Source organism: Glycine max, chromosome 15 (assembly GCF_000004515.6).
Source record: "Glycine max cultivar Williams 82 chromosome 15, Glycine_max_v4.0, whole genome shotgun sequence".
Lineage (NCBI taxonomy): Eukaryota > Viridiplantae > Streptophyta > Magnoliopsida > Fabales > Fabaceae > Glycine > Glycine max.
The window spans coordinates 45,089,908-45,115,003 of NC_038251.2; the positions used below are offsets into that span (position 1 = coordinate 45,089,908).

The 25,096-nt window shown below is 34.9% G+C and overlaps 3 protein-coding genes across 3 annotated transcripts; all 3 read right to left on the reverse strand.

Annotated features, from left to right (window-relative positions):
• Nucleotides 1-860: 860 nt before the first annotated feature.
• Nucleotides 861-1,745, reverse strand: LOC106796185 (ATP-dependent DNA helicase PIF1). Its single transcript, XM_014767765.2, has one exon. The coding sequence runs from the start codon at nt 1,743-1,745 to the stop codon at nt 861-863; it is 885 nt and encodes a 294-aa protein (XP_014623251.2).
• A 3,690-nt stretch (nt 1,746-5,435) lies between these two features.
• On the reverse strand, nt 5,436-7,417 carry LOC106796225 (uncharacterized). The gene is made up of 2 exons (XM_014767835.3): nt 5,951-7,417; nt 5,436-5,873 (listed from the first exon to the last, which is right to left on the reverse strand). Exons 1-2 carry the CDS (start codon nt 6,089-6,091, stop codon nt 5,661-5,663), a joined length of 354 nt encoding a protein of 117 aa, XP_014623321.1. The 5' UTR covers nt 6,092-7,417; the 3' UTR covers nt 5,436-5,660.
• A 723-nt stretch (nt 7,418-8,140) lies between these two features.
• LOC100801412 (DNA-directed RNA polymerase V subunit 1) lies at nt 8,141-24,727 on the reverse strand. The gene is made up of 19 exons (XM_006598046.4): nt 24,557-24,727; nt 24,360-24,443; nt 23,107-23,211; nt 22,360-22,486; nt 22,157-22,272; nt 21,618-21,671; nt 20,899-21,069; nt 20,179-20,337; nt 17,930-19,822; nt 17,657-17,832; nt 17,358-17,433; nt 16,618-16,742; nt 15,446-15,582; nt 14,427-14,701; nt 12,025-12,198; nt 11,801-11,941; nt 9,589-11,711; nt 9,080-9,194; nt 8,141-8,785 (listed from the first exon to the last, which is right to left on the reverse strand). Exons 3-19 carry the CDS (start codon nt 23,185-23,187, stop codon nt 8,480-8,482), a joined length of 6,249 nt encoding a protein of 2,082 aa, XP_006598109.2. The 5' UTR covers nt 23,188-23,211; nt 24,360-24,443; nt 24,557-24,727; the 3' UTR covers nt 8,141-8,479.
• Nucleotides 24,728-25,096: the final 369 nt, after the last annotated feature.

The following is a 25,096-nucleotide window of genomic DNA, read 5'->3' on the forward strand; positions in this document are numbered from 1 at the left end:
ATCGGGAAAAGTAAGGGTTGAGCAACAGTTGTGCAGTGTATTTATTAGCAATAGGATTGGTTGGTGTAATTTTAATTTGGCAGTGAATATAGGTTGAATTTATTTGTAGAGTAAGTGGATGTTCAAAATTTTATGGTATAGGACTAAAAGCATGAATACAAATTGTGGATGGTTGGTCCAGCACCCCAAGGACTTCGAAAACATTTTCATTAAATTAAATCATATGATATCATTCATATTCATCATATCATATCATCATATTAAATATTAAAGGATTGAAGTTGGATTTATTTGTAGACTAACTGGAAGTGTAAAAACCAATTGTATAGGAGTGTAAGCACGAATACAAAATGTGCAGGGGTGGCCCAGGTAGTTGGAAAACATTTTCGTTAAATCACATTAAATAAAAAAGGATTTCAATTTAATTAACCATAATATGGATTTGTACGTGTATTTCGTAAATTATTGTATGATTTGTAGTTATATAAATAAATTACCATGAAATAACAATATGATATTGACCATGTAATATAAATTTTCAGATAACATTTGCACCATTAAATAAATTTGTTGAAATTGGATTGAATTCCCCGAAGTCAGTATAGGAATTTTGGAATGCAACAGCATACATGATATATGTGTTATATGTCAAACTGAACAAAAGGAGTAAAAGAGAATATAATGTAGAATTAAATAAATTAGTTGAAGTTGCATTGAATTCCCCGAAGTGACTATAACAATTTTGGAATGCAACAACATACATAGTGCATGTGTTATATGTCAGACTGAATAAAACAAACAAACAGAAAGGTGTAATTAATGGACAGCATAATTGTATTGTATGATGGAAGGATACCTGTTTATAAATTCGCAAAGACTTCGTTGTAAACAAAATTAGTGGTAATATTTTTTGGATTACCATCATTGTCATGTATGAGAATATGAAGTCCATCTTTGTTTTTGACCCTTGAGGGTGCAACATATAGTTGGCCATGACTAAAACCTGGGTGTGGCAAATACAGTCCTGTGTGATGAAATGATTGTCCCTGAGATTTGTTTATAGTCATAGCATGAGAAACTATGAATGGAAACTGCCTCCTTATAAGTTTGAATGGCCATGCAGATTCAGAAGGAGGCATATTTATTTTGGGTATGTATGTCCTATTTCCTGAATTCGGCCCAGTAATTACTTCAGCCTCAATCACATTAGATCCGAGTATGGTGATAATGAGCCTAGTTCCATTGCACAGGCCATCATTCTGGTCGAGATTTCGTAATAGCATGATTGGAGTTTCAACCTTAAGTTTTAATTTATGATTAGGTATACCTGATGTTTGCAATGAATATAGGAATTCAGGTGGCAATAATGCAAAAACAGGATTGAGCAATTCATCTGATTTATCAATACTATATGTGCTGCAATACTCTTTTTCGTGATTGGGTATAAGTGATAGGACATAATCATTTATTTTGTCAACAATTTCTTTTTTAGACGCAAGAACAACTCTTTTTTGCAAGTAATCTGTGTCACTGTAGTTATCTATCAAGCTGGGATAGGTGGCTTCAACAATAGCATGGATAGGATCATCATAATTTTTGATGAGAAACTCATTTGGAATAGTGATTTCTGAAAATCCGTCATTATATTGTCCAATTTTTCCATCTCCTATGTCAAGTAGCCAATGTGAAAATTGTTTGAGTTCTTCATTGTTGGGCTGTTGGGGAACATTTGATAGCAATCTCATGTTTTTTGTAAGTTTAAGAATTTGGCAATGGTCCCAAATGTATGAAGCATTTATAGTTGCATGGACGATGTCTGAGCAATTACCTTTTGGAACAATTGGCAAGATCTGTCGGAAATCTCCCCAAAAACCATAATTTTCCCTCCAAAAGGCAGATTGTTTTGCATGATGTCTTTAAGACTTTTATCTAGTGCCTCAAATGCAAATTTGTGACACATTGGAGCTTCATCCCAGACTATTAGTTTTGTAACCTTTAATAATCCAGCTAACTCACTGCCTTGATGAATATTGCATGTTGAATTTTTTGTTGCAGGGACTGGCATAGCAAATTTGGAATGTGCAGTCCGACCACCAGGCAATAGTAATGAAGCAATTCCACTTGAAGCAACTGTACAAACAATTCCACCATTGGAGCGTATACCAGATGATAAGGTTGTCCAAACAAATGTTTTGCCAGTTCCACCATATCCACAGAGAAAGTAAACTGCAACTGATTGAGTGTTAACCACAGACATAATGGTATCGACAATAGTTTTTTGCTCATCTGTAATTATATATTCACATATTAACAAATAGTAATATATATATTGTGATTAAGGAGTTCCTATATCAAATGTGTCATAATTTGTGAGTACCTGTCAACAATTGGTATGCGTGTTGTATTGTTCTGCTAACATCTCTTTGTCATATGTCATTTCATTATGGATCAGATTATTATGATGTTGGTTTCGTGCATATCCTATTGCGTATGGCATGGATGGAAAATCTCGCAAGCTTCTTCTGTTCGCTTGTAGCATATTCTCAATCTCAGTTAAGCATAAATGAATTGTTTCCTTTTCAGTAAGGCGAATACCTGTGATTAGATAAATAATAAACATAATGATTATGAGTAAACAATATTTATTTAGAATATATAAAATCACCTTGTTTTCTATGATTGAATATGATATCATCTGCCATCTATTAGCTGATGTGTTCAATTTGAAATATGAAATTTCTATTTTACATCTTTTATTTGGCATTATATAACCTTGTCCAACACATCACAATTTTTTCTTTGATTTCTCTTCGCCATCAATGAAATTAAAAATTGCAACTGAAATATCGAACGCATGATATTAGCAAAGTAGTGATAGCTACAAAAATGGAGTGATAACATTCATGGCAAACACATTCCAAATAAGGAAATACGATGTCAGGATAGAAACTTTGATTAATTTAAAGAGCACCTTGATTGAGAAGGAAAACTGAAACTAAAAATTTAACACAATCCTCTGCATGCTATTTTTTTCTTAATCTGGTTTTTTTCCTGTTATTTTCAGGCAATTCAGATGGGAATGGAATTCATTAAGCAGTTAATCAACAAACAGATTAAAAACGTGAGAATATCGAGTAGCAACATGATCGCCAACGTAGCTATAAATTTTCCTCCTTGGGTGTTTTTTAATATTTGATGTTATTTGAACACCAATTTATCTCCTTCACTGTTTTTTTTTATTTAGGCTAACTCCGCCATTAATTTGTTAGAACCATATAGACCATCAAAGGTATGGTAAACAACAATTCAATTGTATCGAGGACAACCAAACAAAGAATACTGGGAAAATCAATTGTTTTCAATGCCACATTTAATATAAGAAAACTTACAATACTACAGCAGGAACACAATATGGACAGATCTCAATTTAGAACGTCTAAAAGCATGAATCCAAAAAAACCGATTTTCAAATGTGCATATGCAGTGATAACAAAAACTACATAATTATTTGTTCAATATGCGAATATTTTAATAGCAGCGTGAAAACACAACAATAAGAATCTGGAATCAGCTAAATTAGCTCCTATGAGAATGTCTTGTTAATTTGTTAGACAATATCTGGGCTGGCGAAATTTGAGAGCTCCCTAACTCATCATTGGCTTCATCAGATGACATTCGCCTTTTGGGTGTTAAAGGTAACCCCGCAACTGGATCATGGTCAGCTGTGGCAGAAAGAAATTGCTGCATAAAGCATAAACTGGTAAATAAAAAACATGTAAGATATCAATGTTCATGACAGCAACATTAACTCACACATTCAGCATGCGTAGCATCATTGCAATCAACATTGGAAGGATCTATTTTGAAACATGTCTGCACCATATATAAGTTGATGATAGTCAAACTCATGAATCATATCATCATGACAACAACGACTAAAATAGATATCAGAAAAGAACACCTCACTATCAGGCAGCATCTCCAGAACAGCATTGATCAAATCCAGGTCTTTTGAGTATTTAAGTACAACTAGATTTTTGAATCTTGATTGAATCCTGACCTTAAAAGCAAGCACATGACCCAACAATTTGTCAAGTGCTTGAGGGGAAGCATTCAAATCAAGATCATCATCCTACCAGAAACAGCACATATTCACCAGCTGCCAGTTACAACTCGAAGAACAAAATATAATACATAAAATGAGAAGCAGCATATCATAAAGTATGAACATACTTCAATCTTGACCCTATTCACACCATCAGCTGTTTGGCCAATCAATTCAGCACATTCACGGTCCCAAAGCAAAAAATTTTCACTCTCATTGTTTTGTGTAACCATGACCTCAACTCTATACCTACCAATTTAGATGCCAGTCAAAAACAAAATACTGAATAAAACATGTTAATGGACTAAAACTCCAATTACCTTAGAATAGGCTGATCATTATCCTTGCCACATCCACATGTGAATGGTCCTGTTTGGATGTTAGTTTTCCTATGACATTGAGCACAGGCTGGATAACACCATGAATGGTTATCCATGACTATTTTGCTAATAGTCCCCACGGTAACACAAACAACGTCCTTTTAAAAAAACTATAACAATCAAATTGCCAACAATAAAATGCCATCGTTAGATACATTAGCTATAATATATGAATGCAAACAAATCTAACCAAATTTGACTTCCAACTGCAATGAATATAAAATAAACACAGATAACAGGTCCACCTCAGAAATGGCATTGGTTTCTAAAATAGTTTTGGCTTCAGTCTTTGAAAGAAACGAATCCTTTGATGATAGCTGACTTCCCCCTGAAACTTGTGAGCGTGCTTGATCGCCAAGTAGCAAAACTTGACTCACCTAAACACCTAAATCTAAAAGCCTAAGCCAATCGAATAAATAGAATCAAACAACAGAAAACAGTCAAGACGATTGTCACACGAATTTAACAACTATAGAGCAAAGATGATAAGCAAAATACCTCTCTTTAAATTCCTGAATTTCTAATATAGGATCATTAATCAATAATTTTGACGCCTTGAAGGAATTGGTCACTGAAGCTAGATAACTTCCTGTAAATGCCAACAACAGCAACAACAAAACTCAGCTATTGAGTATCCAAATCAACAAATAAAATATCATACTTACCATGTGCATCTTTTATTCTGGCATGCGTCAATATAACAACCATCGGCCCATCATCCCCACGTTCATTCAAATAGGATAGGAACTGAGCATAGTAATGCTCCCAAAGTGTGCAAGACAAAATTTCACCACTACAGCAAAGAAACAACATTACATCCATCACCTCATAAGGATAAGATAGACATAAGCACCATGCAAAATGAAAAATAAAATTCTCGACAATATAAACTCTAAATAACCAAATATACACAGGAGATAGCAAAAACTGTGATTAACCATAACCTCAAATCCTTCATTCTAAAAAACAACCCTGGTATTTTTCGATGAAACATGCCGAAAGACCACCTGATCAACGACCCCAATAATATCTTAAACCACCAGAAATGAAAATAGGTCATCGGAAAAAAACCCAAAGAAGTTATGATCAAAATGAAAGCACAAATTGTGACTATACTCACCAACCAACAGGCCAGACACAAAATTGCCAGCAACAACATTTGGAAATTCAACAAATCAAAATTCCTTAAAAGGCAGTTCATGCAAATCAACTTCTCTAACAACCGTCACTCCAATAAAAAATAACTTGTACTCATGTTCGCACACTCTAAATTGACCATCATTCTTAACAACTTTGAAATTATGCATAACATAAGTGCAATTCTCTTTCAAATCAGCTTTCCAAGACTTGAGGTGGTCCGATTTACAAATAGCATGAATTTGATCACCCTGAAATATGCAAACTATATAATCAATAAATGACATCAACAACAATCCAACAATCAAATAGAGAGCACAAAATATACCTCAGAATCAACAAAAACCATTTCCGCTTGCTCAGACTTGTTAGGAGTCCCAACGAACCAAAGATAGGTGATCCTAACAGCAAGCTTAAGCGTTTCTTTTGATCCATCAATAGACCTAATCTTGTCAAGAATCCTCACCATAAAATTACATAGACCTGCGAATTCTAAATCAAAAATGTAATAAATCCAAAACCATGCAAATGCTATGTAAAGAATGATTGTCAATTTAGAATAGAAAATAATGCTGACAAAAAATAGAACAACAACACAGACTCAAATGACACATGCAATAACATTTCAATCAATGACAAAATACCATAAAAACTATGATACTATTCGTTGAACTACTAAGCCAATACATGCAACAACCTGAACAAAAAAAAAAAAAAACCAAATCAGCAAATAGCAGAGAAGCAGAAACAAAAATTATATCTCTGAACAAATAATATTGCAACCATCAACAAACAAATAGAAAGGCCGAAAACAAACACAACAAAGTTCAGCTTTTGGAAAACAGAATACCAACCCATCCTTAAACCACACATGCAATAAGATTTCCATCAATGCCAACATACCACAAAATGTATTACACTATCAATCAATCCAACAAACAATAACAGACAAATGGAAGCCAACAAAAAAAAACTAAGAGTTTGTAAATAATGAAAAACATAACAGAACACGTGCCAGAGTAACATAAACATGCAGAAACCAAAATCACCAAACAACAAAAATCTGACAAAATCACACATGCAGAACACACAAACAATAATATGGTTAATCAAAAAACACACATGCACAACAGACGAACAATAATATGATTAACGAAAAACCATGTAAATACAATCCAACCATTGAAGCCAATGATAAGAGACAAAAAACAAAAAAGCCAACTCAGCAAAAAAGCAAAAAAACTGAACCAAACAATTATAGCTCTAAAGGAATAATACGATCAATCCAAAACCATGTAAATGCAATCCAAAGAACAACTGACAAATGCAGGCCAACGAAAAGAAAAGCAAGAATTTGTGAATAATAAAGAATAGAACAGAACACGTGCTAGAAGAACATAAACATGCACTCGAACCTTCAACCACAGAAGAACGGAAATCACGAACTAGAAACCACAGCCTCATGCCAAAATCCTAAACAACAGAACAGCTAAAAAACAAATGAAAAAAGTTAAACAAATGCAATCAGCAGCTTGCAACTTGCTAGTGAAAGAAGTAAAAAACGCTACAAAGAAGCCACGTACACCACCAACCACCAAAACTGCAAACGACAATCTAATCACTCAACAACACACCAAGCTACGTGGCTTAAAACCATAATCATAGAACCATAAAATAACACATGGCAGCAAGGTAGCAGAAAACCAACCCAACCTAGAAGGGCATAAATGACCAAAAAACAAAAAACTTGGACAGGTGTCAAGCTCTTAGCTATGGATATTTTGACCAAAAAACCAAAATTTTGAACAGCTGTCAACCTCTCAGCCATGGGTATTTCAGTATTTTTCATTTCCTTCTCTTTTCTTATAGATATTGATTCTATTAATTTGGAATGAAACCTACCAAATAAGAAAAAAAATGACCCATACTTAATGTGACCTGCATATTTCACCTGATAAGAAAGTATGTCAGAAAAAAACTGTGGAACTGTTGCTTCCATTTCTTGTGTTGAGTCATATAATTCCAAAACTCAAGCTATTAAAGCTTCCTGAAACATAATCCCAGAAATAACATCAAAATATTTGGAAACAATCCGAAGCCATGTCCCATGTCTACACAATTCTGAGAAGCTTAAATTTCTAACTAACTCGTTCTTTCACATAAATTTGAGCAATACTTGTCATCGCAGAAATTGCACCCAAAAGGTTTTCACTATTAACAAATGAGTGATTGTAATGGATGGTTATAGGACTCACACATGATCAAAATAAGAAAAATGGTGATAATGTTTTCGTTACACTAAATATTTTGAAAATAAAATTTACCAGAAATTATAAAGAACGGCGTGGTTAACAAAAATGGGCAGTTAAAGTAATTCCTGCCTTCGACCAAGACCTCTAAAAATCGATATACCAAACCAGTTAAGCAATGTATTACAAAGATGAGACAAGAAAAAACTAAATCAAAGAAATTTTACCAGTTTAAATATAACTCGGAAATGCTTAGTAACCTATTAAACAGAATATAAGCCACAATCTGATTCATGAAACTCTAATCACAAGGATGCCATTTTTGCATCAGTGGTCCAATCAAGGTCTGAAACCCAGGTGCCATTGATGATTAAACAAAATGATGAGCAAAGTTTGCTAGGCACATCATATGTGCTGTAATCATCAGAACAATATTAACATCTGCACAAGGGTGTTTGCTATCATCATTCACATGCTAAAAAAATTACCATCTAACTGTTCACCAAAAAGAGGAACACTTTCCTACAGGAAAATTGGTCAGCTATGACAAACTATTCAGTGGCCTCAACTGCACTGTTTCTGTACAATATTATGGACACAACTGTAATCTACTCATTGGTTTCCATAGGGGTGGGTGTTGAGATCTGCTCAGCCGGAGTTGCTGCTTCATCCCGGCCTGGCGTTGCTGTCTGCTCGCCCGGAGTGGCTGCTTCATCCCGCCCTGGTGTTGCAGTCTGGTCCCCCCGTGCACGAGGTTTCCGAAAATATTTTCCAAGGAATGATTCAGCAAGGTCAGGATACTTCTTGCTTATATAGTTGGCCAAACACTTCCGGTAGGAAAAGTCCTTGCTTTCACCATCTTTACAAACCACATAAAAGCATCTACTTTCCTGGAAACTACTGTGTTTGTTAACCTGTTGCAAGTACTCCCAACATTAAATCCAGGAAAATATAAAGACGGACAATTATTTTAAGTTTCAATGCAACCCATTATCCAAGAGTGGATAAATAGATCATGTATTGTGTGTACTAAAACTCACACAGATGTGCAAGGAAATAGAGAAACCAATATAAACCCATCATTCAGTACAAAAATATTGGAAGTTTAGGAAAGAAACTCGTTTATCTAGGGCAACTACGATGATATCAATCATAAATCATAAATAAATGTGAATGAAAGATACAATGTAAACAGAGTTTGATGATACCATGACATAATCAATTCCAGTGCCCATTTTGGTTTCTTTATCTGGGTGGTGCTCAAAGACATTCTCCAGTACAAAAAGTTGATCTTCAGCAGCCAGTGGGTCCCCATCATTGTACCTTCAACAGGAATTTAATTAAAAACTTCAGATAAAAATGCTCCAGTTTATGATACAAAATTCATAGAAGCAGAGGGAAAACATACAGAGTACAGCCAAAGGGAACAGAGGAATTGATTAGTAACACAAGCTTTTACCAGGAGAAAAAATCAAAGTAATAATAGCTATATTGCTAATGGAATCTAGTTAAAACAAAAAATAAATAAGAAAAACTGTTGAGCAGAAACAAAGGTTCCTAAAATGGAAGGAATGACACCTTGTGCAGTTTCAAATTATGCTACTTGCAATTTAGTGCAGGTAAAACAAAGGTGAAAATAAAATGGCCAGGCCTAACTTGAGCATAGATATTATATTATACTATTATTAGATAGTATTTACAGCCATGAGTAACTTACCCCTGTTGTTGCATGATTCGTCTGATAGACTGCATAATGGGTTCAATATCCTTCAGAACATCCTGCTCACCAGATGAATAAATGTCCAATCTCTGTCCAGGGGCTCTAGGTGGGCGATTCCTATTTTTCCAGTCACCAGCATTTGAACCCCGGCCTTGCGAACCTTCAAATCGATTTTTCTTAAACGAGTCTCTACCTTGCTTTCCCCACTGAAAACCTTTTTCACTTTCTGAATTAGCTGAAGCAATATGTGATTCCCATCCCTGTGAACTTGAATTTTGATTTGACTGATTATGGGAATCCCATGCTTGACTTTCTGAGGATTTGGGTTTTCCCCAAGAGGCATTGCCGACTTTTGATTCAGCTTTCCAATTACCAGAATTCCAAGCATCCTCTTGGGGCTTTTCTGACCCACCATCTATTGTTTCAGCTTTATTTCTCACCCATGCAGACCCAGAATTTTCTTTTTGGGTATCATCTTCCAATTTACCCGAGCCCCATGAGTCATTCTGCACATTTTCAGATCCACCAGCTGGTATTTCAGACTTGTTCTTTCCCCAGCTGGACCATTCACTAGATTTGGATTTTGCCAGATCTGTTCTGTTGGCACCCCAACCACCAGACCCAGAATTGTCTTCTTGGGTAACTTTGTCTTTCCTCTTACCGGAGCCCCAAGAATCTTGGACATTGTCTTCTTGGGTAACTTCTTTCTTCTTTCCCCAGTCTGACCATTCATTAGATTTTGTCTGATCTGCTGCATTTGCATCCCAAGCACCAAGCCTGGAATTGTCTTCTTGGGTAACATCTTTCTTCTTTCCCCAACCTGACCATTCATTAGATTTTGTCTGATCTGCTGCATTTGCATCCCAAGCACCAAGCCTGGAATTGTCTTCTTGGGTAACTTCTTTCTTCTTTCCCCAACCTGACCATTCATTAGATTTTGTCTGATCTGCTGTATTTGCATCCCAAGCACCAAGCCTGGAATTGTCTTCTTGGGTAACTTCTTTCTTCTTTCCCCAACCTGACCATTCATTAGATTTTGTCTGATCTGCTGTATTTGCATCCCAAGCACCAAGCCTGGAATTGTCTTCTTGGGTAACATCTTTCTTCTTTCCCCAACCCGACCATTCACTAGATTTTGTCTGATCTGCTGCATTTGCATCCCAAGCACCAAGCCTGGAATTGTCTTCTTGGGTAATATCTTTCTTCTTTCCCCAACCCGACCAGTCTCTAGATTTTGTCTGATCTGCTGCATTTGCATCCCAAGCACCAAGCCTGGAATTGTCTTCTTGGGTAACATCTTTCTTCTTTCCCCAACCCGACCATTCACTAGATTTTGTCTGATCTGCTGCATTTGCATCCCAAGCACCAAGCCTGGAATTGTCTTCTTGGGCAACATCAGCCTTCCACTTACTTGAGCCCCAAGAATCTTCTTGAACTGCTTTAGATCCACCAGCTGGTATTTCAGACTGGTTACTTCCCCAGGCAGACCATTCATTAGATTTAGTGTTTGCATGATCTACTGTGGTGCTTGTATTCCAAGCATTAGACTTGGAAGAGTCTTCTTGGTTGACAGTTTTCCCCCAAGAATTCTCTTGGGCAGTTTCAGATCTACCATCTTTTATTTCAGTTTTGTTACTACTTGCCCAACCAACTGGTATTTCAGACTTGTTACTTCCCCAGGCAGACCATTCATTAGATTTAGTTTTTGTCTGATCTGCTATGGTGCTTGTACTCCAAGGGTTAGACTTGGAAGAGTCTTCTTGGTTGACAGTTTTCCCCCAAGAATTCTTGGGGGCAATTTCAGATCTACCATCTTTTATTTCAGCTTTGTTACTACTTGCCCAACCTGACCACTCATTGGTTTTTGATTCACCCTGATTTGAACTTACATCCCAACCATTGGATGTTGAACCATTCAGTACTTCAGGATTCTCTTCAAAGACAGCTTCAAAACCAGAGTTATGTTGTGGGGACATGCCCAAGTCCATATATTCTTCTTCCAGCAAATCATCAATATCTTCACCCAAACAAGCATCGGTTTCTTCTTCGCCATTGGTAAAGCTTTTCACCATGTGAAGAAAACTGTAAACATCCATCCCTTCAATTTCATTTGATTTTATCTGCAAAAGAAAATATCAATATTCAAATAATGTTTACACAACTCCAATTCTTATCAAGTCCAATATTAAATCTGAGTATAATCAAATACCTCATTTGCATCCCAAACAACATCAAATTTTGATCCTGTACCAACTGCCACATGTTTACCCCAGGAACAGGAGGCAACTATGCTTGACAGAGAATCAGTATGGCATTTCTCAGCAGCTCTCTCAAAACACTTTTTAGGTGTCTGCATAGTCACATTTACAAAGTAAGAATAATAATAACCTGATACATCTCATGATTACAACAATTATCAAGGCAGCAACTTACAAAGAGTGTTGCATCTGTGAATGGTACTTGTATATTTAATTGACGAGACAGAGCTTTATATCCACCTATATTAAAGCCAACCAAGTTCCCACCACAAGTCATACTACTAGCTAACAGAATTAGATGCTCCCTAAGTACACCTTTCGCCACCATTTTCACAGATGCTGCAACACGCTGCAGGCAGCCACAAAAGGATGAGATAGGAATAAAAGGTGGAGCCATAATGGGTGGCCACTAAAGATTGGATCATGATCAAATCTTTCATCAAACAAGAAACAATAATTAATGATTTTCTCTTAGAAGAAAATTTAATTAAGAGAAAATAGAAGCATACAGAAGACAGATATATACCATAATTGATGATAACAATTGGATCATGTCATAATGATCAAGAAGATTTCATCAAACAAGACACAATAATTGATATCTCTCACACACTTTCTCTTAAAAAAAATGAAAATTCACTAGAGACTAAAGAGGAAATACAAGCATAGCAAAATTCACTAAAGACTAAACAGGAAATATAAGCATAGCAAAGTCCTAATGGGAGGATAACAAAACATGTAAACCAAAGATTATGAAATAGGGAGCAATACTAAGCATGCAGTGAGCCTTTCCAATAGTAAAAGATAAATGTTAAAAATAACAATATTCCTGAAGACATAAAAGCGCAGCACAGAGATGACATAGTGGAAAATAAATTCCAAATCAAACTTAGAGACAAGTATAAAACAAACCTCCTCAATGTTATAAACATCACACTCCAAAACACACAAGAGAACAGCAAAAGTTGCATAGCACCATAAAAACTTAGCTGTTAGGTTTATTTTCAGTTGATTATTTCCCTTATATTAAGAGTTAATTATGATAGAAATAGATTTTACAGCTTTGTTCGGTATGTTTTCATTTTGGGCCTTGTGCCCTTCAGTTAGTTTCATTTCAGGTGCAGTCTGTTTGCTGCCCTCAGCTCAGTCATAGTGTAATCTAAATATAGATTATGCATTTCATTGTAATAAATTGTTCATTAAAAACAAATCCAGTTAGTTCACTAAGATTCACTTAATAATAATAAAAGAAGTCCTCCACACAATTAGTGATCATGAAGGAGACAGAAATCAATGACCCAAAAACTTTGGCGAATGAGACAAAATATGCATTCACAGATTTAAATAAAAAGAAATACTAGAAACTTCAAATCTCAAAACTCAAATGTTTCAAAAGTAGCATATTCATCTTTAATTTATTCAGTGGTTTTCTATTGCTACTAGGCAACACGCTTATTATTCTATTCTTACTACTAAGTAGCCAATGTAAGTTGTTAGTTTGGTAGAATTACTAAGGGTATGTTTGGGTAATCAACTTAAAAGAACTTCTAAATGCACCCCAAGACTAGGACTTCTAAAAAAGGACATTTTAAAATAATTGAATTACTCACAAATAAAATATATCAAAAACTCATTTACAATACAAAATGATAAATGATCTTTAGATCTAAATGACTAAATCTTCACATTTGCACTTAAAAGATGTTGGGATAACCTAAGTACAGGTTCCCTAGCTCACAATCCTGTGCTTCATACCAGAACAAATCCCATGGAATTGGATATCTTCTCTGTTTGTGAAAAAGATGCTAAAATAGATTTAGTTGTTTGTCATGCTCCATCACAGAACCAATATGATTACATTCTGGCGAATGCCCTTGGAACCACTTGCTTTGCTAACCTTTGCAACAAACTCGGAGTAGTAGATTATGACAACATAGTTCATCCCAGTCAATTCTCACCCTAGGGATTACAAGGGGAATGTTAGACTGAACTATACCTAGCTTTCTGTTAGTTTTCTGTTATAGATTAGATCAAATTAGTCAAATACCACCCTTGGGATTCAAGGCAATATTACACTGAATTGTACCTAGCTTTCCGTTAGCCTTCTGTCAGTTATTAGATTGTTCACAGCTATCACTAGACAGTCATAAAGCATGCAGCTCAAGCTCAGCCAATATATTGGTTTTGCTTGTACCCAATATATAGAACATAATATTCAGGATAAAGAACTTGTTCTTTCCCTCTCTCAAATTCTATCAAGTTTCAAGCATGAATTTTTAAAGTTACAACTATACTGGTAAATACATGAAAGTAAAAAATGCCAACAGAATCAGATCAAATGCTCTTTAAATAAATGAAAAACACCACGTGATGATGCTCTAAGCATCCAACTATAAGTCACAGCTGATTATGACAGTTGGAATGTACATTAAAATAAAATAAATTCACTTTTTAAAATTGATGAATGAGGAAATATGCAGCATAGACAGTAATGCAAAGAGAGGAAATATGCTAAAGATAATAAGCATAAGAGCAAACAACTAAACATTATGTTTAATATATTCTTTAGAAACTCACCTGAATCGCTTGATCAAAAGTACATGATATCCCCAGTAATTCCTGAATCTGCTTAATAGCGTAAGGGATGGAACGCCTGGTATCAATCAAGTGAAGAACAGGAAGGCAGGCATCAAGTACAACTCTCCAAGCATCGCCACTCTGCTTGACAGCTTCCTTCTCGAGAATGATGTCAAGTGCCAATTCACCATTAGAAGATTTATAAGGGTTTCGGACCCATGTGTTTGTATCTGGACTAACCCAGATTATACTCGCAGAGCTAATGCGCGGGTCTCCTATTTATTTATGAGGGCAAATCAGAAGCATTACTAACAAGAAAATATGTGACATAAGTATTCGTGACTATAAATGCAACAAAACATATGACAGGCCACAAATAAAAAATGATTGACAACAAATATGAACAAGAAATAAACATTGGAGAGTCCTAGATTGTGAAGCATTAGCATTTGAATGCAGGACAGGTCCTCTATTAACAACTTTGTTCTTTCTTTGAAAGCCAATGGGATTTCTGATAGTGCCTATGTTGGCCAGTGGTAAATATTCCAGTGCTTGAAGAGAATGGTCAAAGACTTGGGAGCTATCTTTCAAGCACACCACCATGGTTTTATTATTAAGGAGAGTACTAGTTACATAAGTTATTTATTTGAAATGGGCCAATTTGTTTTAAATTATGCCGTCTGATATTTTGTTTCAGATTTGCTACTTGTAACAGCCAAAAGCTTAGTAATCTTTAAGAGAGAACATTAGAGTTAGAACTTGGAGTCTTGTTGAAGTAGTGAATTTGATGAATTGCACTGGATTGTAGTATTGTACTAATACTTGGCCTAATTATTAGAATAAATAAGACTATATGACCATTAAGTTAGTGAATTGTGGCACATCAATTAAATCCCACATTATTCTAATTCTAAGTATCATTTTTCTCTTTTCCACCTCACCTACAAAACAGTACATATAGATTTAATGAAAAAAGAAATAGAGTACTTCCATTGAAGAAATGATTGTAAGGAAAATACCTTGGATTATTGTTTTAAACAGAACAGGGCAGATCTTTTCAGCCAGGACCTTTACAGCATTATCCAAATCACTATCATAATTCTTTAGCCAAAATGTTAAACATGGTGCAGCAGGATGTGAAGATGAGCAAGACTCACTGCTAAGATGGAACATAATCAGAAAGTGATATAGACCAACAAATAAACTGCAATAATCAGAAAAGAAAGCATGTGATAACAATGACATAATACATATAAAGGCATGTACATACAAAAGCTTTGACTTCTTTTTTCTTTCCTTCCTTATTTGGATCAAAAAAGTTAATACGTAGGAATAGTGAAGAAAAGGAGATAAGAAATTGTCATAAACAATCCAGGGAAAATTTCATTTTTAATAGTCTCTGAAACAGAAAGAAAAACCATAGTTTTCCAAGTACAATACTGAGAATATGGGACACAACATAGAAGGGTTACATCTCAGCAATATAAGATTCACAAACTCAACAGATATGGTAGCTGAGTTTCTTGGTTTAAATATCAGTATAGCACATGTTTCAAATTTCCAATTTGTAATAGCACATGTCACTAGTAGACATTAGGGATTTGATCTTATGAGCATTTAATGGAGATTCTTTTGTATCAGCATATTGTTATTATAAATACACGTGTGATCTGTTTCAGACACTCAATTACATAAAACTGATAGTTGGGGGTACCTGATGATATAAATACACACTAAACATGATTAATTACAATCATAAGACTACACTCAAATTCCCAGTTTTAACACCAAGTCTAATTCCCAGTCCCAGACTGAAGTGTAAAACCACTTACCTCATGATCAATAAAATATAGATCTTGTATCCTAGATACAACAAAGATTGAGCACTTTACAGTTCCTCTTACGATCAGATAGGACTGTCAGGCCTCTTAAAGAGTTGTAATTTCAAACTTGTATAGAGAGTGGACAGCTTTGTTATGTTTTCATTTTCCTGTCCGCCTTTTACTTTGCTTTTACCATTTATGCAACAATATTTTTACAAGGAACAGTGTCATTTTTTTCTTTTGAAAAAAAAAAGCACTTCTAGCCAACTACCAAACATACTGCAAACAAAACTTACTTCAGGGATGGATGAATAATTATAAATGCATGACCAACTATCAAATGCAAAAGGAAAGAACTGAGGATTAACCTAAATGATAATTCAATGTTCTTCAAAGATTGATTAACTTTCTTTTTCTGACTAAAAGACTTGAGTCTTTCATGGCATTTGTCGAAAACATAGGCCATGCTGATCTTCAGCTCCTCTAACATCATCTGTTCAAAAGGATATTCCAAGTTATTAAAACAATAATAGTAATTACAAATTTACAATTACAAACAATAAGAATAATTCAAAATCAACAAATCTTCTCCCAGGGGAAAAAATCCAGAGGCATGCAAAAAATGTTGAATCATGTCAGTTTATTAAGTTTCGTTAACACTACATGGTTTTGGTAGAGAGGATAGAGAAACGGAGACAAAGTAGAATGGAATTGATATAGATCTGACTTGATGTGATTCACAACAAAATAATGATATGTTCATAAAAATAAAGCACTAAACCTCATGTACTAATCATAATCCTAACCAAGGAAAACAAAACATGAGATATTAGTAAATAGGGAAAGAAAGGAAATTGGGAAGAAAGTTCTAGAAGATAATCTCTATGATACACTAAAATATTCTAATATACAGTCTTGATATTATTAGATATTTTATATAGTTCTTAGATACCCTAAGATATGATCAAGATTTTAATGGATATTTTCATAAATATTATATTCTAACAAGTATCATATAATGAAGGAAATTTTTTTAGCATAGTCGCCAATGAAAGTAGGCAGTGATATGTAAATGTGCTCAAATTGAATGAAAAGGAAATCCAATAACCTCATCCAAATAAATATGACCAACAAGTCCAACATCAGTTTCAGAATTTTCCTTTTGAGTTCGCTGTTGTTGGTATCTGCAGATAAGAAACAGGACCCCAAAAATTAAACTAAACTCATCCTTCAATAATATAAAATATCACAACTTACTCAAATAATGCAAAAGACTATGGTTAACCAATCCCAAACAAAATCACTAGTAGATGAACAGTAGACAACATACTTGAATTTTACTTTTTTTATATAACTAAAAGATGTGTAGAATAAAGTTAAAGTATAACATTAAAAGAAGAAACTTACTCAATAATGAACTCCACAGCTGCATCCTTGAGACTGACTTTTCTCAATTGATCTTTAACTGAATATGCTGCATTTTCTCGGCAATAACTCCCTCCACAATCACAGTCATTCAAGTACAAAATGACACGCCGATCAACAAGTTCATTCCTAAAATTAACCTTGCAGAGTAATATTTCCTGAAAATAAAATGCATAAATAAAAAATTCAGGGAAAAATCATTTACTGAGATATTAAAAAACAGATAACCTTCATTCACTACAAAGAAATGTCCACCTTCATCAACTCCCATGAAGAGTTGCTACTAGGACTAGCATCAAGGACAGCCTTGTAAGCAGGATTTGACATAGCAGTTGCAGCCAACACACCTACAGGCTCACCAGCAGGGAATAAGTGCTCACTTTTGTCTCCAGCTTGTATCCCGTATTCAAACTGGATGATGGAATTACTACAAATGTTTCTGACAGTTCCATCATAACAGATAACAACATCCCGAAGGATGGCCATCAAATTCTTAAAGAGTGTTCCTGGTTCAGATAATCCTCTCGAAGAACGCACCATTATTTCCCTTGTTGAAATCGAATGCACCATCTCTTCGTATGGATCCAAACCATTAAAAAAACACCCTTTGAGCAGTCCATACTCAGCAGAGGGATAACCATCCCCGTCATAACAACACTTTGCATGAAAATGTGATGCCACATCATCTACCAATCCCTTTGAGTAGAATCTTCCCCTATCAAAAAGTTGCTGCCCTAAAAACCCAATCTGCTGAACAACCTTATCAATAGCAGATTTACTCTTTGAATCAATTAAATCTCCTAATTTAGTTGACTTTAGAGCAAAATTAATGATAGGAAGTTCAACATCTCGAATGTGCTTCTCCAGTTGCTGCGCCACCAGCTCATTGTACAAGGACCTCAGCTGATACAGCAGAGAAGAAACTTTTCCAATGCTTTTTCTTATTATCCTTTTAATTGCCCTGGATATTGAAAACTCTTCCAGGCTAACACTAAACCCTTCCGCAAATAAGCTTTCCATCAAAAAGGGTTGCAATACATCAAAGAAATTAAGTGCCTCCTTGGGACCCTTGCCAAAGAAAACTGAAGCTGCTATTTCATTTACGGTTGCAGGCAGAACATCCCTGCTGAATTCAAATTCTAAGATCTCACTCTGCCTAATCAAATACCGTCCCCCAGTGCAATCAAAACCCAAAGGTAAAGCACACTGTAAAATTTGGATGGAAGTCCAACAAGCATCACCAGAACTGGCCTTGAGCAAAGCAGGCCGAGGCAAAGGAAGCAAAATAAACATCGCCAATTGATTAGCTGCTGCTCTATCAAAAAAACATCTCTTGACCAACATCTTCAGTGACAACAACGAGTCTGTGGATAACTGTAGGTTCAAATTACCACTGTGAGAGCTGAGCAGTTGATTCTCCACAGAAAATAGCTCCACAACTTCAGCTTTAGCAGCAAGTGATTGCGGATAAAACAGATGGACACAGTCACCATCAAAATCAGCCCCAAGTGGTCCACAAATTAAAGGATTTATCTTCACAGTGTGGTCTTCATGGATGTAAACATAAAGGGCTTGTAAGGAGTGCTTGTGTGTTGTAGGTGGTCTGTTGATGAAGACAATATCCCCATCCATAATCCTCCGATGCACTATCTGACCAGGCTTGAGATATATGTGCCCCTTTGAGCCCTCCCTGAGTGAATAAGTTGACCCACCTTCCTTGTAGGTCAGGCACAAATGTTCATCAACCAACTTCTGTAAATATCTGATGTTGTGGATGTTAACTCTCTCCTCAAACGTTATCCGTTGGGCAACTTCAACCGGAATTCCTACTTCATTTATCCTCTTATAACAATCTCCAGTAATTACATTCCGGGAAGAAAAACCTGAACCCTTTCTTATAAATAATGTCCTCATTTTCTCAAGCCATGCTTTTGTTGAGGATGCAGTAAGCTCTTTATTGACCCCAAAATGTGTCTCTATATCACGTGCTGGCTTAGAAGTTCCTCTAATTTGAAAATATTGATCAACCACAGACTGCAAATCATTTGCTTCTACGTGATGAGACTCGAAATTTGGTTCACCAGATCTAGAGCTTTTTATGATTTCAACCTTCCTGAGCAATTTTCTGAGAATTGTTATGGAAGGATCCTGAAAAGCAACATAAATACATCACTCACCAATGCACTATGGCCAAAATAAAATCAGGCTCATAAAACCAAGATATGAATACTAGGGTGAGAAAATCAAAGAGAGAGAGTTTCGATAATCTGTGCAATTTATTTTACATAATGAACTCTGAATGGAGTTTTCATATATTTAATCATGTATTCATGGTTCAGAATTTTACAGCAGAGCCATTATCAAGTCTAGTTTAAATTTAGGCAGTTAATGCAGCCGATTATGATAGCAAAATTAACTGTAACAAAAAATAGAATTAAGCATAATAGAGAGAGAAATTGATTAGTAAGACTTTTTCTGATACAATAATATGTTCACTTTCTCACCGACGACATGACACTGACACCGTCTGAAACTTCTGGCACAGACAAGCAATTTGGTGGCACCGGAAGATACTTCAAAACATATCCATCTTGAGGAAAATATCCTTTTCCAGCAAGCTTTTTTTTTGTCTCTATCGGAATTCTCTTAATAATTTCCATTGCCTGATATATATGTAGAGCAAAATATTAATCAAAAGGCAAACAACAGGTTTCAATAGAAAGATGGTGAATTAAAAATAAATAGCACACAACAATTTGCCTGAAACTCTCAATTACAGACCATTGTAACAGCCAATCAAAAACATTTAAGGAGTCAAGATTTCAATCATCTAGAAAATGCAAATGCCAATTCTTGTGGTGTAACGAAGCAAATAAATAGAATTGTCAAGATAAAAATATAAACCACTACATAGAATGGGTAGTTAAACTAAGATAGATAGAGATCATTCCCTGTACATAACTGATACAAATAATTACATATGGAATATCCATCAAAGAAACATAATGTCAAGGTTAAAAGAATAAGAGGGATACATATATATATATATATAAAGAGAGAGAGAGAGAGAGAGAGAGATAGAAACATAAAGAGGCCTAATAAAATGAAGTACATAAAAAGGAGAATTGCAAAAATTTAATAAATTGGGCAACCTATATGCAAACATGTAAAAGCAACAGCCATTTGAGAAGTAAAGTGACAAGAGGGGTTAGTAGAAACTAAACCTCACAAGGAAGCAAGGCTCGAGTGTGATCACCCCCATAGCGATAACCATATTTTTCTAAGAAACTCCAAAAACCATTTTGCATCTTGGATTTGGATACTTTCAACGCCAGATAACAAGCCCCATCACTTGTTTTAACTTCCCGAATAGAAACTAGAGCAGCCTTATCCTCCTAAAAGGAAGAAATAAAAACCATAAAAAACCATGAACCTTGCAAATGAAATTTTACATTAAAAAAAAAAAATCCCATATATCACAAATTAGAATCAATAGTAAGCAAAATTTAGCCAATTCTGATAAGAAACTGAAGCATTAATTATGTACCAAGACAAAAACATACAAACCTAAAGAGAATAATGCACAGCTAAGTAAACCATGAACAAAAACAGGGAGGGGGGGAATAAAGTAGATGGACGATCTAGTGCCAAAAGGTGTATTATGGTAAAAAGTAAAGATAGTGAAGATACGATCTTAAACAGTAGGATCAGGACAAGGGGTTATACAAGCAAAATGTGAGACAATAACATAGATCATAAGATTCTACCTAGAATAAAATATATACATACACGTGCATATAAATTAGAATGTCTAATATTCTTAGCATAGCCTGTATAAATGGTAGAATAAATTATAAACAATACTAGGAAGCAGGAACTATTTCAAGATTGTATGTTTGCATACCTATTGAGAGAAAAAATTATGCAATTTAATCATACTAACCTGACAACAAGGAGATATTAATCTCTGGGCTAAACCACTGCTTGAAGCTGGAAGCTGAAAGGTTGTGAGCCAGTAAGATCAAGCACATATAATAGCATTAGATGAAGCTTTTATCCTTGAATTAAATTTAGCAACTAAATTGTATGAAGCCAGGATTACTAAAAAAAATTAGACAAAATTAACAACTCTCATTCAGGACCATTATCTTCAAAATATGAGGTCAAGAATTAAAAAAAAAAAAAAAAGTCATGAACAGCAAAATTGTTATAATTTAACTAATTTAAATGTTTCCTTGTGGATCTTAATTAATTAAGAGATCTCTTTTGTGATACAAAATAGCAGGCATATTTAACCATATTCATCTTAAAGGTGCAATCACCCTTGTGCAGCCTTCTTTAAAGAAGTCAAACTTCTTTTTTATTTCACACATTTTACATATCACCTGTCTGTCCATACTCTATATTAGTTCAAACTGTTTTTCTAAATTGACAATCAATTCTCTTCTGTATATGACATGACAATATTACATTTGTCAATACCTTGGTTTTCCTTAATTTTAGGCAGTTTAAGCAGACCATGCTCAGCATCCGTTTCAAGTCACTGATATGACTTGGGTGATATATTGGAATTGGCAACTCAATATATCCGAAGTGACCTGAAAAGTAATATCAAATTACTTCATTTGAAATATATCTTTTTTTAGCATTTAAAAGAAAGCACAGAAAAGGAGCAAATACCAAACCTTCGCATTTTCCAACTTCAGAAGTACCACAAGATTCACATCTGCCAAACTCAAGGGGCAGCCCAAGGAATGGATTTGACAGCTGACTAGCATGACTAATTGAAGAGTCACTAATGGATGCTGTACACTATCAAGGTGAAAGCAGAAAATTTACCAAACTGATCAAAACTACTTAAATATTGAAAGGCCATAACATCAATTTATATTAAAAAATGTAATTAATTCTAACAAAGCCAACTTTTGATTAAAATCCAATAAATTTAATCAAAACCAGACATGCACAAGCAACAAGATCAGAATTGAGAAAAATAAAACTATGACCAGTAAACAGTCATGATATGTGTGTGTGTGTGTGTGAGAGAGTTAATTTCAAATATTCAATCCACAATAAAAATAAAATAAGACCATGCATCTGAAACAACATGCATAAATTTCAACTTTTTGAGAAATGTCACAAACAAAAATAATAGTCCAAATAAGGTCCATAAAGGAACCCATCAGAAAACACTACAAAAAAATCTAGCAAATATTTCCTAAAGTCCAAGCAAGCCATCCTTCATCCTTGGCACTGCCACTGATGTCTGATTATAACAGCATTGTCCAAACTTGATACAAGGTTATCTCATTTGAATTAATTAATAAAAGAGATACTAACTGAATATCACAAAGACCTCAACTGCTCTGTGGAAGAGCTTTAGTCATACAATTTAACTAGAAAACGAACAAATGAATTTGTTTTGTGCTTACAATTTCCTGGCGTGTAGCCATACCAAATTTGATCCCAACAACGGTCCCATCTAAAACACTTGAAGGGGGATTATCCTCCATTACTTTCGTGGTCAATTACAGTGCCTGCTGAATAATAACTAATAGTTACAGCCATTAATTGTAAACCTTACAAAACTTCAACAGAATTACAGAGGAAAAGTAATTAAACAATCAATGAAACAGAAAAATACTACAAAGGTAACCCAGTGTAATTTTAGAGAAACATTATAGCACCTTTCTCCATTTACGCACACTTTCACAGAATCAAGCAAATAAAACAAGTCTGTAGAGACAGCATATAATGAATACATCTGACATGTGCAATACCAACTGACCACCATGAATGTCTGAAGGGATTACTAGATATCACAAATGTTTAGCATAATTAGAATATAACTTTTAAAAATCAACTTATCAAGCACCCTATCAAAGAGGTGATGCTTCCAATCTTACTAGAAAATACTATCACCTTAAAAACACTCCCCGCATAAAACAACCAATTATGTCAAAGTCAATCCTCAAACAATTCCGATCTAGGCATTTGAAAAACAGAGAGATCACGCTGAAATGGTTAATTAATCACAAGTTACAACCACAACTACATTAGTAATTGTAATTATTATTATTATTATACTCTAAAAAATTTACTCCTTAGTTATGGCATTAAATGGCTTTACACGCATAAACTCTACCAATACCCCATCCAAAATCATGCAAGCTTATAATCACCTAAACCAACTCCTCAAGGGGGTAAAAAAATAAAATAAAAAAATAAAAAAACGCTCACTACTTCATCCAAAGCTACATTTTCAAATTATGGCAATAAATGGCTTTACACACATAAACTCTACCAATGCCCCAACCAAAATCATGCAAGCTCTTAAAACGAGTAAAATAATTGCTGTCACTACTTCATACAAAGCTACCTTTTCAAATCCTGTTTCACCACACACACAAAAAGCTGAATCCCAAAAATTTTAAAAATAAAAAATAACAAAAGTGATTGATGACATGTTCAACAAAACAAAAACCGATGAAAACAATAAAATAATAGAAGGAGAGAGACAGAGAGAAATAAAACGAACAATGGCATGAACATTTTCCCTAAAAACGAGCACATTCTAAGAAACAGAGCAAGTCAAACTAAAACCCAACCACGATCACAATAAAAACAAACTCAAAAAAAAAAAAAAGCAAGGAAAAAGAAAACATGATTCTTCTTCTTCTTCGACCTGATTCTACCTCAGGAGCGAAACAAAAGCTGTTCAATTCAAACGTCTCGCTCAGCTCGCAAAACCCTAGAAAATGCAAAGAACCTGCATAAAAAAGGAGCAAGCCACAGAATCGGTACCGAAAACGCGAAAGGGAACGAAAATGCCTTTGCATGAAAACGGAAATGCAGAAGAACGCAAACGCAAAATCGAAGCACCTCGTTGCGCGAAACCGATCGAAACAACAAAGAGCGAGAGAGAAAGAGGGTTTCGAAGGGGAAAGGTTTTCCGGAGAGAAATGAAATGAGAGAGAGTGTGTGAGACTGAGAGTGAGTAAGCGAGTGAGTGTGAAATGAACATGAACATGAAATGAAATTTTACTTCTTTTTTTTTTCTCTTTTATCAAAAAAATGGGGGAATTTCATTTTATTTTTTAATTTTTCTAATTTTAAAGTTGCGTTTTACGCTGTGTGCAGACTCCTGGGTTTTGGGGAGCGGGGTTTTGGGGATGAAATGACTGTTTTACCCTCAGTGACTCTTCTTTACTAGCTTTTGTTAATTGTGGACGGGTTTAATTGGAAATTTGGCATTGAGTTAGTAAAAGGGTGTTGTTATTGACCCCAATGTCTTTGCTATTGATTCTTACAAGCCCTCAAAATTCTAATGTTCTGTAAAAAAATCACACCTCCTTTTGTGCAGTAAAAATATAATGTCATAATGTTTTTTTGGAGGAAAAAAAATATATATAACAGAATCAC

Bases quoted from the DNA above. Each gene is read 5' to 3' on its own strand.
- LOC106796225 (XM_014767835.3), bottom strand. From the start codon at position 6,091: ATGGTGAGGATTCTTGACAAGATTAGGTCTATTGATGGATCAAAAGAA. The intron at 5,874-5,950 runs GTATATTTTGTG...TGCATATTTCAG, and splicing joins TGGTTTTTGTTGATTCTGAG to GGTGATCAAATTCATGCTAT.
- LOC100801412 (XM_006598046.4), bottom strand. From the start codon at position 23,187: ATGGAGGATAATCCCCCTTCAAGTGTTTTAGATGGGACCGTTGTTGGG. The intron at 9,195-9,588 runs GTAAGTTACTCA...TTCCTGTTGAAG, and splicing joins CGAATCATGCAACAACAGGG to GTACAATGATGGGGACCCAC. The intron at 8,786-9,079 runs GTATCATCAAAC...TACTTGCAACAG, and splicing joins CTGGAATTGATTATGTCATG to GTTAACAAACACAGTAGTTT.
- LOC106796185 (XM_014767765.2), bottom strand. From the start codon at position 1,745: ATGAGATTGCTATCAAATGTTCCCCAACAGCCCAACAATGAAGAACTC.